Source organism: Boleophthalmus pectinirostris, unplaced genomic scaffold, assembly GCF_026225935.1.
Source record: "Boleophthalmus pectinirostris isolate CB_2022bp ecotype Guang Dong unplaced genomic scaffold, ASM2622593v1 HiC_scaffold_3, whole genome shotgun sequence".
Classification (NCBI taxonomy): domain Eukaryota; kingdom Metazoa; phylum Chordata; class Actinopteri; order Gobiiformes; family Gobiidae; genus Boleophthalmus; species Boleophthalmus pectinirostris.
Window position 1 is genome coordinate 10,342,989 of NW_026571299.1, and position 14,064 is coordinate 10,357,052.

The 14,064-nt window shown below is 39.4% G+C and overlaps 1 protein-coding gene across 1 annotated transcript; it reads left to right on the forward strand.

The window, feature by feature from the left end:
- The first annotated feature begins 415 nt into the window (after positions 1 to 415).
- Positions 416 to 13,707, forward strand: mcm2 (minichromosome maintenance complex component 2). Its single transcript, XM_020920767.2, has 20 exons — positions 416 to 518; positions 1,616 to 1,809; positions 2,154 to 2,323; positions 2,455 to 2,585; positions 2,861 to 2,999; positions 3,077 to 3,174; positions 3,267 to 3,388; positions 3,468 to 3,675; positions 3,983 to 4,117; positions 5,253 to 5,444; positions 6,848 to 6,941; positions 7,023 to 7,101; positions 7,717 to 7,888; positions 9,232 to 9,358; positions 9,443 to 9,555; positions 10,155 to 10,319; positions 10,438 to 10,512; positions 11,247 to 11,429; positions 12,037 to 12,192; positions 13,260 to 13,707. Exons 1-20 carry the CDS (start codon positions 513 to 515, stop codon positions 13,368 to 13,370), a joined length of 2,670 nt encoding a protein of 889 aa, XP_020776426.1. The 5' UTR covers positions 416 to 512; the 3' UTR covers positions 13,371 to 13,707.
- The last annotated feature ends 357 nt before the right edge of the window (positions 13,708 to 14,064 follow it).

Consider the following 14,064-nt stretch of genomic DNA (forward strand, 5'->3'; position numbering starts at 1 on the left):
AGATCTGGTTTAGAGCTGGATTTAGTCCTGATTTAGTCCTGGTTTTGATCTAGTTCAGACCTGGTTTAATTTCCGGTACATGTAATCTGTTACTCCCCAACACTGCCAACCACCACAAATCGGGGGGGTGTCCTAGTTCTGTATTTTGCAAATCTGGTCACCCTATATTATACAAGCTAAACATGAATTATAATAACCACCAACACGGGGGAGGTCTCAGTTACAAATCTTCCCCGGAAAAACCACCAAACTCCGCCTGTAAACTCCCCTTTCTCTCCCTCCCTCAAATATACGCTTGACATCGTCCCACCAATCAAACACGCCTCTCCTCCAAACACCCGCCCCCTCTGACCGCTCCGGACCAATCAGCGCGCACTACGTTACCAGCTGTTTAAAATATTCATAAGATTTCGCGCGCTTACGGAACCACGTGATTATTTCGCGGGAAAAGCTTGCCCGGTCCGGAAGAGCTGCACTTTTCTCTCCCGGAGCAGAGACTTCACATCAGCACAATGGCGGTGAGTGAAAATCAAGAAAATACACAAAAATACATATTATATTTCATTTTTTTAACTCTACGTGCGTGTAGTGAGAACGAGGGACTGACGAAATGGGTTTTGTTTTTGCGGAGAGCGACTTGAATAAAGTTTTGACGTTGCAAAGAGTTGATAACAAAGGCATGGCGTGCAGTTTTATAGAGGTTTTAGACTAGATTTCAATAGACTGATTGTCAAAACTGTTTTAATAAAGCCTAAAAGTGCTTGTATTTGACGTAAACTTGACTGAACCTTGATAATGCTGAGATCTGTGCAGAAAAAAAAAATAGTTTTAGTAGATTTTAGACTTGTGCCATGTGGCCCAGTTGTTCTTGCCTGTCAGTGTGCATGCATAATCCTAAATCGCGACGTTAAAATGCATGAAATATGTTGTATTTTACATAACTACGATATAACTACAGTATATTTCCTCTCAAATGTCAGTGTGTATTCAGTATTTTTCTTTATGTTGATGTTAGATGGGGGCTTCCAAATAGTTTTGAGCTGGACAGTGTGCAGTGAAACAAAAGAAGCTTTTCAGATTTGCGCAGTAGTTGGTTCTTTCTTCAACGTTTATTTCAGATCAGAGAATAAGTCAGAAATATCTCTGAAAGATAATTCTACAGGTAGATATAAAGCTTCATCACATAAGTAAATGATTTGGTTCATTTGTAATTCAGCTGGTGTTTTGGCATTATCACATTTTGGAATCGGAAAATATTATATAAACATAATAATCCCCCCAAAACTGAAAGTAATAATAATCTAAACATAACCTTATCTAGAATTGAAAAATGAACAGCAATAAATATATAAAAATATCATTAAAGGAAAGTGAGCGTTGTTTGACAGTTTACATCTCTTCAGACTACAGTTAAGAGATCACAGGTTACCAAAGTTAAGTGTCTGTATCTGATGATAAATAATAAGCCTGGAGGTTTTTGTTTATTTATTGGACAAGTTGATCTTGAGGCATCCACAAAAATCTGTTCATTAAGGGTTACCAACTCAAGTATTAAACTATATCATATGATCTGTTATAACATGGTTTATGTAAACGTGCTTATCTCCTCTCTCAGGATTCCTCTGAGTCTTTCCACATGGCCACCAGCCCGACCAGGACCTCCCGCAGAGGAGACCTGACCTCCAGCCCGGGGCGAGACCTGCCCCCATTTGAGGATGAGTCCGAGGGGCTGCTGGGAGACGCCACCATCCACGAAGAGGAGGAAGAGGATGGGGACGGAGAGGAGCTGATTGGAGATGGGATGGAGAGGTAAACATGGACAAGATATTTATTATCCATATCGTATTCTAGAAGTGAAATTGGTCATTAGTTTTTCAGCAAGGTGGTTTCATGACATGTTTAAAATAAAGGCAAAATAACTCTTTAACATTAACTTCTAACATAAAATGACAGACTTAAATCAAGTTATCAAAAGTATTTCATCATAAAACTGTAGAAGTACATCTATTCAGGAGTTTCTCAGGATGTTACCTTTGACCCACCATTACCAGCCTTTTTTAAAATCAAACATTAATATAATTTCAGTTGCGCATTTGTCAACAAATCATTTCATATTTGTCCCCCTGCCTGATCGTTGTATTGTCCATCTCCAGGGACTACCGCGCCATCCCAGCCCTGGACCGGTACGAGGCAGAGGGTCTGGACCTGGATGAAGAGGATGTGTCGGAGATGTCTCCTGGAGCTCGCGCTGCTGCTGAAGAGGCCATGAGGAGGAGGGACAGAGAGCAGGGGCTGGGGAGGCGTGGCAGAGATCTGCTCTTCGGTGAGGGGCTAAGACGGTTTATAAAGTGATTATTCATAAACACTAAGGATAGAATGGTCATATGACTTTGTTATTGTATTCTTCAGAGGAATTATTGTGTATATTCTCTAAACACCTTTGTCTCTTTACAGACAGTGAAGATGAGGATGACGAGCGGCCCTCAGCTTTTAAAAGGCGATTGCTTGAGAGGGCAGCGGAGGGCGTGACCGAGGGAGAGGACGAGGAAATGATCGAGAGCATTGAGAACCTGGAAGACATGAAGGTTTGTCTGGAAGGGCATCTGATGTAATCTTAAAACAAATCTGGGCATACTTAATGGCCTTACCAAAGATTAGACCAAGTTAATGACTGCATCACTGCATTATACTATTACATTGCTGTATTATTATTATTATTATTACATTGAGTTTTTCTATATGGATATTGGTTTAGTTTACTCATTATAAATTATATTCTGCTCTGTGTACTGAGTTATTATTTAGTTTCGTCTTCTCATTTTTACTGGTGAATTAATATAATTATTTTTTTCTTTTTCAGGGCCACACAGTGAGAGAGTGGGTGTCCATGGCAGCTCCCAGACTTGAAATTTACAACAGATTCAAGAACTTCCTCCGAACTCACGTAGATGAAAACGGACACAATGTTTTTAAAGAGAAGATCAGCGACATGTGCAAAGGTAAGACACAAGTTGGTTAGTTAAGAATAAAACTATATTTGAACACAGAATTTTAATAAACTTACTTTACTTTGCAGAGAATAAGGAGTCATTGGTGGTAAACTATGAGGACCTGGCTGCTCGAGAGCACGTCTTGGCCTATTTCCTGCCTGAAGCTCCCACTGAGATGCTTAAGGTTAGTGTTTCTTCTTTGAATGCCTTTAAAGCTGCACTGTGCAACTTTTCTAGCCTGATAAAAGTAAAATAACTACCAATCTTGATCTGTAGATTTTTGATGAAGCTGCTAAAGAAGTAGTGCTGGCCATGTATCCAAAGTACGACCGAATCGCACGCGACATCCACGTGCGCATCTGTAACCTTCCGCTGGTGGAGGAGATTCGCTCACTCAGGTAGAGAACACAACAATATACTAAGCGTTTATCCATATCCATATACAATTTATAACTTTATTTTTATTTTCCCCTCCAGACAGCTCCATCTGAACCAGCTGATCCGCACCAGTGGGGTGGTGAGCAGCTGCACGGGGGTCCTGCCGCAGCTCGGGATGGTCAAGTACAACTGTAACAAGTGTAACTTTGTCCTGGGGCCCTTCTTCCAGTCCCAGAACCAAGAAGTGAAGCCGGGGTCCTGTCCAGAGTGTCAGTCCCAGGGGCCCTTCGAGATCAACATGGAACAGGTCAGAAAAGTGTATAGAAAAGGAAAATCACCAGTACTTAACATGAATTTTGATATGACATAATCTCATGTTTTGAAAATGGTCGCTAAAAGTCTGTGTGAAGCTTCTAGAAGTACACAAAATAAAATTAAAAAGTGCAGCAAATCCAGTATATAAGTATAAGGTAACCAAAGAAATACTGTTTTAGTTATTATCTTTTTTTAAACAGTTTCATATAGTTTTAGTAAAATATAACTGCATGCTGCAACTACTGCTGCTACTAATACAAATAATAATCATCTGAGCATTTTTTTCTCTCTGTATACAGACAGTGTACCAGAACTACCAGAGGATCACCATTCAGGAGAGCCCGGGCAAAGTGGCTGCTGGGCGTCTGCCTCGCTCCAAAGACGCCATCCTTTTGGCCGATCTGGTCGACAGCTGCAAACCCGGAGACGAGATTGTGAGTTACGGACTGAACTATGGCCTATTCACAATACATTAATCATTTCGGTTTAGATTTAAGGGCCTGTTTACACGAGAACGCTTGCGAGTAAAAACGACAAAATATTTTATCGGAAGTGAAGTTTATCTTTTAGACGGTGACGGTGTTTTTGGGGCTTAAAAACGCAAAAATCTGAAACCACCCTCCAGAGTGCAAAAGTTGAACACGCTCAGCCATAATGTTTCTGTCCACGCTGCCCAAGACGCAAAACTCTGGTCAGATCTGCTCATGTCGCGTACGAGTTTATGTCACATACATCACCACCTAGCCCCACCTGGCATGCATACCCAATTGAATTTTGTACACTTTTGCGTCACCGTATGCACGCAGATTTCCTCCCAAAACACTCCTCTAAACACGGAATATAAAGTAAAGACGTGACACCACTTTTGCGTCTTCTCTTCAGACCGTCATCATATAAACGTAGTCTTAGAGATGTAACATTAACAGAAATATTGTACTACTCAGAAGTTACACCTTGAAATAATACATCATTCACTTGTTTCTATGGGGATGTGATTGCTCTGCCTCGAATGTTCCACAGTATGACATTTAATAGCTCTACCGTTTATTAAATTACACGTGGTTTTATAGCTCATAAATTCCTAGAAAAACAGCCATTCTGACTGAGTGGAGTTGCTTCTTCACAGATCTGACCTGTATCTTGGTCTGGTTTGGGGCCCATGAAGATAAAATGGCTTAATCCCATACTGTGAAACATCCAAAGTATCAACATCGCCATGGAGAAAAAGCATTTGACAGACTCTTCACCAGAAAAGTTACAAAATGCACCTTTTTTTTATTGAAACACAATAAATTTTCCTTTAAATGTTTTTGTTGGAGTCCCATCTAAGGGAACTACCGTGATCCTTTGCTTCATTTTGGTGTAGACAACTTGAAAAAATACTTATTAAACAGTTATAAAACGTGTTAATATTAAATAGGGTTGTTCCGAGCTATTTAATGTCATACTGTGGAACATTCCAGGCAGAGCAATGACATATCCATAGAAATGAGAAGGCAACAAACCCCCCAAACCAAAAAGTTACAAAGCACACCTTTTAACTTGGTCTTTATTATCCCTCTTTTGTAGGAGCTGACGGGCATCTACCACAACAACTACGACGGCTCCCTGAACATGGCCAACGGGTTCCCGGTGTTTGCGACGGTGATTCTGGCCAATCACATCACGCGCAGGGACGAGGGCGTGGCGGTGGCCGAGCTCACCGATGAAGACGTCAAGGCCATCGTGGCACTGTCCAAAGACGAGCGCATCGGAGAGAGGGTAAGGACCAGACGTGAGGAGTAAGCAGTAACTGACTTATATTTGGAAATTGCCCAATTTTTTTTAAGAATCTATAGAAACTGATGGAAAATTCTGATACTCAATTTAATCATGATCTGGTGATTGTAGACATGTTTAATAGACCTTAAATTTGTGTATTTAATTGGTACTGAGATAAATATTTGCCAAGTAGATCTGTTTATGCGTTTTAAATCGAAACACATTTAGTAGAGTGGTCCCCAACCTTTTTTGCACCACGATCCGGTTTTATATCACACAATATTTCACAGACCAGAGGGGGTTGGCATGGTGCTCAGTCCCGGCTCAGTCCCGGCTCAGTCCCGGCTCAGTCCCGGCTCAGTCCCGGCTCAGTCCCGGCTCAGTCCCGGCTCAGTCCCGGCTCAGTCCCGGCTCAGTCCCGGCTCAGTCCCGCACGACGTGCAGGAGGAGGGGCAGTCCATGCGGTGTAGGGAAGGGGGCGGCGGTGGGACAGTCACGCGGTGTAGGAGGGGCGGCGGTGGGACAGTCCACGCGGTGTAGGGAAGGGGGGCGGTGGGACAGTCCACGCGGTGTAGGGAAGGGGGCGGCGGTGGACAGTCCACGCAGTGTAGGGAAGGGGCAGCGGTGGGACAGTCCACGCTGTGTATGGGAGGGGGGGTTCGTGCTTTTGTGGCCCAGGAGTTGGGGACCCCTGATTTAGTAAACAAAAATTCTTGTTTTTCTGCTGTAATCTTTTATTTTTTCAATTACAGTCAAGCTCTGTCGTTATTTTTGGGCCAATATACAAAGCCGATTTTAATTATTTTCCCTAAATTATGCGAAGTCACAGTGCTATTTTAACCACAAACCTGACAGAACAGTTAAGTCTTATGCTTTTATCTTCACACTAAAATGTTCAAATGAAGCTTTACTCATATTCTTTAAGCAGCTGGTCGTCCCAAATTAAAAATGGGCCTCTGCTGGAGATTTAAGACGGATAGACAATATGCAAAAAAGTACAAATATCAGCCACCTGCTTTATTGGTCTAGTTAAAATTCTGTGAGCTTTTAACATTTTCTGTATTCATTGCTGTATTCAAAGACTTGACTCCCAGACTTGACATTTATTCTTAAACTCTGGTGCATGTAGGATTCAGAAATGAGAAAAAAAGATCTCCTGCTCGCTAAGATGAACGGTAATTATTCATAGGCCAAAACTCATTCCAGTTCTGGTTGTGATAAAGGATTATTTTAACCAGCCCTGGCTCTGTACTTCTCCATTTTAAAACTCTTTAATCAGTTTTTTCCCAACTATATAATGAAAAAAAAGACTAATTCTGTCATTTAAATTTCTTATTTCAAAGGACAGTCCTGTTCCTGCTTTTAACAAATGTATTTAAACTAAGATTTTATTTCTGTTTTAGATCTTTGCCAGCATGGGTCCATCCATCTACGGTCATGAAGACATCAAGAGAGCTCTGGCCTTGTCTCTTTTTGGAGGAGAGCCTAAAAATCCTGGTACGTCTGAGCCTGAACGTGTTATTATATTATAGTATTTTTTTTAACGTATCTATATTAATGCTTTGTTTATTTGTAAAGGCGGCAAACACAAAGTGCGTGGAGACATCAATGTTCTTCTGTGTGGAGACCCAGGAACAGCCAAGTCACAGTTTCTCAAGTAAGATTTAATAAAGTATTTGATGAACTAAAGTACAATGTGTGTAGCTGTTGTCTTGTAATGCTAAAACTTCATCCTCCTCTTCCACCTCTTCCTCCTCCTTTTTTTTCCTCCCCCCCTCCTCCCCTCTTTCTCCTTTTCCTACTCTTCCTCCTCTTCTTCATGCTTCTTCCTCCTCCTCTTCCTTCTGTCTTCTTCATACTTTCTTTTCTTCATGCTCCACTTTCCTCCTCTTCTCTTTCGCCTCCTCTTTTTTTTTCATGCTCCTTGTTCCTCCTCTTCTTCATGCTCTTCGTCCTCTTTTCTTTTCTTAATTCTCCTTCCTTTTCTTCATTCTCCTCCTCCTTCCTCCTCATCTTCCTCATCTTCATGGTCTTCCTCCTATTCTTCTGCTCTTCTTTCTTTTCTTCATGCTCCTCCTTCCTCCTCTTTCTTCTTCCTCTTCATGCTCTTCTCTCTTCCTTTTCTTCATGCTTCCTCTACTTCTCCCTCTTCTTCCTCCTCCTCCTCTTCATGCTCTTCCTCCTCTTCTTCTGCCTTTTCTTCATGCTCCTTCTCCCTCCTCTGCTTCCTCTCTCTTGTCCTCCTCTTTCCTCCCCCTCTTCTTTTCTTCAGGTATGTGGAGAAAGTGGCCAGTCGTGCGGTGTTCACCACGGGTCAGGGAGCGTCCGCGGTCGGTCTCACGGCGTACGTGCAGAGACACCCGGTGAGCCGCGAGTGGACTCTGGAGGCTGGAGCTCTGGTGCTCGCCGACAGGGGAGTGTGTCTCATCGACGAGTTTGACAAGGTAAATATTACTTCAACGGAAATGATGATGGTGAAAATAATATTAAGTATAGAGACTAAAAGTGTTTATTAAAAAGTGGAACTAAAAGAGAGAAAGGGAAATTAAATTGTAAATTAGCCAAAATGTAAATAAGAGTGCCACAGCAGTATGATTATGCTGCACTACCACATTTACTTTTGTTTTATTTAATTCAATTTGTGTGTTGGGAGAAGGAGTGGGGAGTTTTATTGTTTTATGTTTTTATGTTTATTATTGTATTTTGTTAAATGTTACATTATAGTAAAGGAAAAAAAAAATACTACCTCAACTACTTCTGCTATTTCACTACTAATACACAAGTGCTTATATATCAGGGACTGTTTGAATTGTATTTTAGATGATAATACCAATATTTTATTATGTAGTACAAATCCTTGTTACTTGTTTACTTTTTGAAAATGATTCTGCTCATATTACTACAAATACAATCACTACTGTGTCAGTCAATACTACTAATAATTGTACACGTATCAGGGTTCACATGATCATGGAAATCCAGGAAAAGTCATGGAATTTTAGTTTAATCTCTTTCACTGAACTGCAGCGCTCTGTTAAGTTATCTTTAAGCTGTTGTGATTATTTCCGAACGTATGGGCCTTTTGTTTAAAAAAGACGACAACAAATGCACTGACAGTATTTTGAGTGTTAAACTATAATACCAATCCATAAGGTGAGTGGAAAAGGATAACATTTTATATTTAGCCCTAAAGTATGATCAATTATACACATGTAGGTGCTGTAAAGTCATGGATAATTCACTTTAGATCATGAAAAAGTCATGGAAAAGTTCTGAAATTTTGTTAGTGGAAAAAGAGTGGGAACCCTGAGTTATAGGACTAAGCTGTAGTTTGATTGGTTAGAGAGGGGTCATTCTTAAAGGTGCACTGTGTAACTTTTCTAGTGGAGGTTCTGCCACCTCCTTGTCTCCATGGTGAAGTTATTGTTTTGTCTTGAATGTTTCGGTGTGTCATTAAACGTATCCATCTTGCATTTACTCAATAATATGGGTTTTTATTGACCTAAAAACTTGCAATCTGAGTTGAATTCAGTATTTCCTTGGAGAGAAGCAGGTGACAGACCCTCCACCAGAAAAGTTACACAGTGCACCTTTAAGAATGAACTCTCTAACCAATCAAACTACTGCTAAAGTGACATTTAAAGCCGACATCTACAGTAATATTACTCTTACCACTACTACCACTGTTCCATTCAGGTACGTCATTGCACAAGTGTTTTGAAGTTTTATCTCAGACCACAAAAAATTTCCTTTTATGAACCCGTTGGCGCCCCCTTGTGTGTTCTAGATGAACGACGCAGACAGGACCAGTATCCACGAGGCCATGGAGCAGCAGAGCATCTCCATCTCTAAGGCTGGAATCGTCACGTCTCTCCAGGCTCGCTGCACCGTCATCGCTGCTGCTAACCCCATTGGTACAGAACACGATTTCATAACACTGATTTAAAGGGAGCACTGAAGGGTTAAAAGTTACAAATTAATAAAATGTTGTGTTCCAGGCGGCAGGTACGATCCCTCCTTGACCTTTGCGGAGAACGTGGATCTGACGGAGCCCATCGTGTCTCGATTTGATGTCCTGTGTGTGGTCAGGGACACTGTGGACCCTGTGCAGGTATAGACAATTAAAGCATATATATACATTGGCTATTCATGGTTTTTCTGTTTACTTTTTTGGTGGCATAGTAATTTACCGTAATTTTACATCCCTCAAGAGACAGTTTCTGCAGAAAAGTGAAAAGAAAGGAAAAAAAAAACAAGTGCCATTAGTACCCTGTGTATTTGTGACATGAAAATGGGGAGGAAATGTATCCAAAAGATGAGAACAAATGATTTGATTTAAACCTAATTGGGTCTCATAAACATAAATCCTGATTCAACATGTTTTGACGTGACTGCTCTCAATTTTATTAAACACTGAGGCAAGGAATTTTATCCAAAAGAAAATTTCAAACCAGCCAATGAAGACATAAAATCAACTATTATAGAATGTTAACTTGTCAAATGCATTGATTTTATTTATTTTTTTTTTCAAGTTTTGAGCTGCAGCTTCAAAAATACAGCGTTTTTACTAGATATTAGATTACATTTTACTAGATATTATTAGATTACAAAGATAACATAATACAACATGCATGCAGTGTTCAGTTTTTTTTTTTTTTTAATAACTTATGAATGTGAAATTTATCTTTTTTTTTTTTTTTCCAACTCCAGGATGAGATGCTGGCCCGATTCGTGGTGGGCTCTCACATCAAACATCACCCTGGAAACAAAGAGGCGGGCGCAGCTTTAGAGGAGGTGGTCCTGCCCAACTTGTCCGACGTGCCCACCATCCCCCAAGAACTTCTGCGAAAGTACATCATCTACGCCAAAGAGAGGGTATGTGCCACTACAGTGTCTACTCATGGTTTTAAAGCACATTTGAATGGGCCTTTTCAACTTGAAATTGCTAAAGGCCAGTCATTTGGGAGTAATTTGTGGTATTTTTTTTGTTCAGATCCATCCTAAATTGAACCAAATGGACCAGGACAAAGTGGCTCGTATCTACAGCGACTTGAGGAAAGAGTCTATGGTAAGTCTTATTTTCAGTGACAATTCAAATCTTATTTCATATATTTTTGTGGTATGCCTTCCTTTCCTGCTAATTGTACTGTAAAACTAAAAAGCTAACCATTATCTGTGGGCATGCTCTTGGAGGCTGTGGTTTCTGCCCACATTTTTCCCCAAATATAAAGTTGTTAAATTGCGAAAATTGATTGTAATTACTTTGATAATCCATGTTTTAAGATCAAGATATTGTCCAGATTTGAGGCAAGTGAAATAAGAAGTGCTTTCAGAACATGATTGTAATGCAGAGGCTCCCAAAGTCATAAAATTATAACATTGTATTTGAACAGTTATTTCATTTAAAAGTATATTCAGATAAACATAAGATTCTAATTCAACATCTTATGACACTTAGAATGAGAAAGCCGGTTTCATTCTGCATTGGGAGTCTAGTGTCAGTTATTTTGGGGTTACAGCCTGAAAAGTTGTGCCTGTTGCATAAAATCTGTCAAACCTGTAGAGTTTAGACCTGTACATTATAGTAAGTTACTGTATATATACATATAAATGGACTTAGCATTTCAAATAGGAGTGCACTTCTGGCTCCAATTCACTTCACACTGAAAAATTGTCACTCTCTGTGTTTTAAGTTTTACAATTTGTCATTATAACTCATTAAAAGCACTCCTACTCCTCTTTTCTCTTCTGTTTGAGTTGTTTTGACTTGACTTGACCTGACTGTGTTTTGGTCTTCTCCAGGCCACAGGCAGTATCCCCATCACGGTGCGTCACATCGAGTCCATGATCCGAATGGCCGAGGCTCACGCCAAGATGCACCTGAGGGACTACGTGGTGGAGGACGACGTCAACATGGCCATCAGGGTCATGCTGGAGAGCTTCATCGACACGCAGAAGTTCAGTGTGATGAGGAGCATGAGGAAGGTGAGTCTGCGGGACTATGGGACTAAGCACGAGTTTCAGAACTATTGAAAAAAAATAAGGACTGTTGTCATAGTGGTTGATAATTTTAAGTTGAATGGCAAAGTCCTCAAAATATTGCCTAAAACTGGAAGCTGAATTCTTGAATATATGCTAAGGTGCCTTTTGCTTTTTTAGGTTGAGGTTCTATTATGTAGTCTGGCATTTAACATTTATATCTTTTGATCGTTTTGATTGATTTTTTGATTAAGGTTGTTTTAGAAGTACCATTCTTATTGAGAGCTGGCTGGCCACTCCATAGAATTAACGCTCCACTTACTTGGCTTACTTTTTTCATAGAGATTTATAAGTTAAATGTTAAAAGCTAAATTTTGTAAAGGTAGCTCACCAAAGGAAAAAGGTTGGAGACTCCTGAGTTACATGGTAAACTTTTTAAAAAGTGTATACAAATATTTGGAAATGTAATCAAATAAAAAAAAAAGTCCCAAGATTAATTTTAATTCCAAAAAAGTGGTACAGAAAAAGAGAAGCCTTTTATTATAAACGAGTCATGTAGTAACACTTTTTTTTCTTCAAAGTCAGACTAACTTCTTTTTTTTTTTTCCTGCAGACGTTTGCGCAGTACCTGTCCTTCCGCAGAGACAATAACGAGCTGCTGCTGTTCATCCTGAAGCAGCTGGTGGCGGAGCAGGCAGCCTATCAGAGGAACCGCTACGGAGTCCAGAACGACTCCATCGAGATCCCAGAGAAAGACCTGCAGGAGAAGGTCAGGACACAGCACATTACTATTCATTTCATATTCATTTTTTTTCCCACAATTTTGAATCCTAATCCCACAAGGCACACCTTTTTATACATATATAAAAATACGTACACGCATTTGACATATATATATTATGTGTGCCATATGTGTTAAGTGTAGGGGAAAAAAAAAACAGAATCCCAAAGAAGCTGGTCAAGCTTATGTATATGGTGTCCATCACCACGGCGAGATTAATTTAGTGCCTTGACAGGATCAGTTTTGGTAAAATTACAACCACAGACAAGACGGTAAAATAATAGATGCAAAAGGGACAAAACACAAATAATAAATATACAAACAAACAAAAAAAAACAGTACAAAACAAATTAAAGTAAGTGAAAGAGAAGAAAAAAGAAATGATATAATAAAAATGAAATAAGAAAATTTTTATAAATTAAGTAAAGGGTTTTGTATCTTTTCCTTTTAGATTAATTAGATTAGATTATGTCTAGGTAATTTTATTTTATATGTAACTAATTTAATTGCTTATTTCTATATGGGTTTGAAACATAAATAAATATTTGTGATGAGGAAACAAAATTATAACATGGATTAGATAATTGTCTAATTTGTTCCCTTTAAGGCTCACAGGTCTTTATGGTTGACCACTGACCAGTGCTGAAATGTAAATGAAAATGTATCCACTACGTTTCCACTAATTTAAATGACAAATGGCAGTGGAATAAAAGGTTTTGAGTACCAATGTTTGTGATAAAACTCCATTTTTACAATGACTTTGCTAATGATTTCTTAAGATTTGTACTTTTGTGTTGAGTTTTTTGCCGTTATTACCACTAAATTTTGTATGTGTAAAATCTATTTTATTGCCTTAACAAATGAAATATTAAAAAAACTCATTAGAATTGCCAAACAGTTCTGGGGGACAAATGACAATCAAAGTGGGACAGACTGATCCGTAAAGTTTTAGGTTTATTCTCAACTTTCATAGAGAACAGAAACTTGCATACCAACCTCATATTTGTCCTCCAGCATAAATAATTTTCATCACTGACCCCCTCTGTCTCCTTCAGGCTCGTCAGATCAACATCCACAACCTCTCGGCTTTCTACGACAGCGACCTGTTCAGATCCAACAAGTTCAGCCACGACCTGAAGAAGAAACTCATCGTGCAGCAGTTCTAGACCTCCACAGACTCTGCCCCCTTGTGGACACAAATATATTCAAAAAAAGAAAGGGCACTTCGGTCTAAAGTTCTTGGTCTTTCAACATGCCTGAACTTAAAAAAAAATATTGGGATTTAAATACAAAAAGCACTGTTTTTGTCAAAGCAATTGCCCTTTTTCAGTATGTTGCCCTCACTGTAAATAACTGTACATGTTCTATTACTGTTTAACATTTTACTCTTGTACCAGAATAAATATTGAAGTTGTTTAATGGGTGCAAGTAGAAGCTGTGTGACTACTTTGCTATTGTGTTGTAATGCTGTACTTTTGATATTAAAAAGGTTTGTCAATAGTCTTTGGAGCCTATTTTTACTTTATTTGGATAAGTATAAGGCACAACTGCTTAAAATAAGAGTTTGGGAATGATGTGACAAATCAAATGAACCAAATAGGTAATTCCTTTAATCTCTGATATGGGTTTAGAATATGTGCATTATTCTGATCTAATTCAAAGACCTACTGAAAATCTTCATTTTTTATGCTTTCTAATGTACTGAAAAACTTGTTCTTACTATTTGCGAGCTTGCATCTCCACAAACCTGACTGTTAACTGGGCTGAAGAAGGGCATGTCTCTTCCTGCTCGTCTGTCTCCATGGAAATGTTCCTTTGGCTATAATGTTCCACAGTATGGCATTAAAACAGTGCCTGTAT

Coding starts and splice junctions, on each gene's coding strand:
- mcm2 (XM_020920767.2), top strand. Junction 3,676..3,982: donor TCGAGATCAACATGGAACAG/GTCAGAAAAGTG, acceptor CTCTGTATACAG/ACAGTGTACCAGAACTACCA. Junction 6,942..7,022: donor AGGAGAGCCTAAAAATCCTG/GTACGTCTGAGC, acceptor TTATTTGTAAAG/GCGGCAAACACAAAGTGCGT.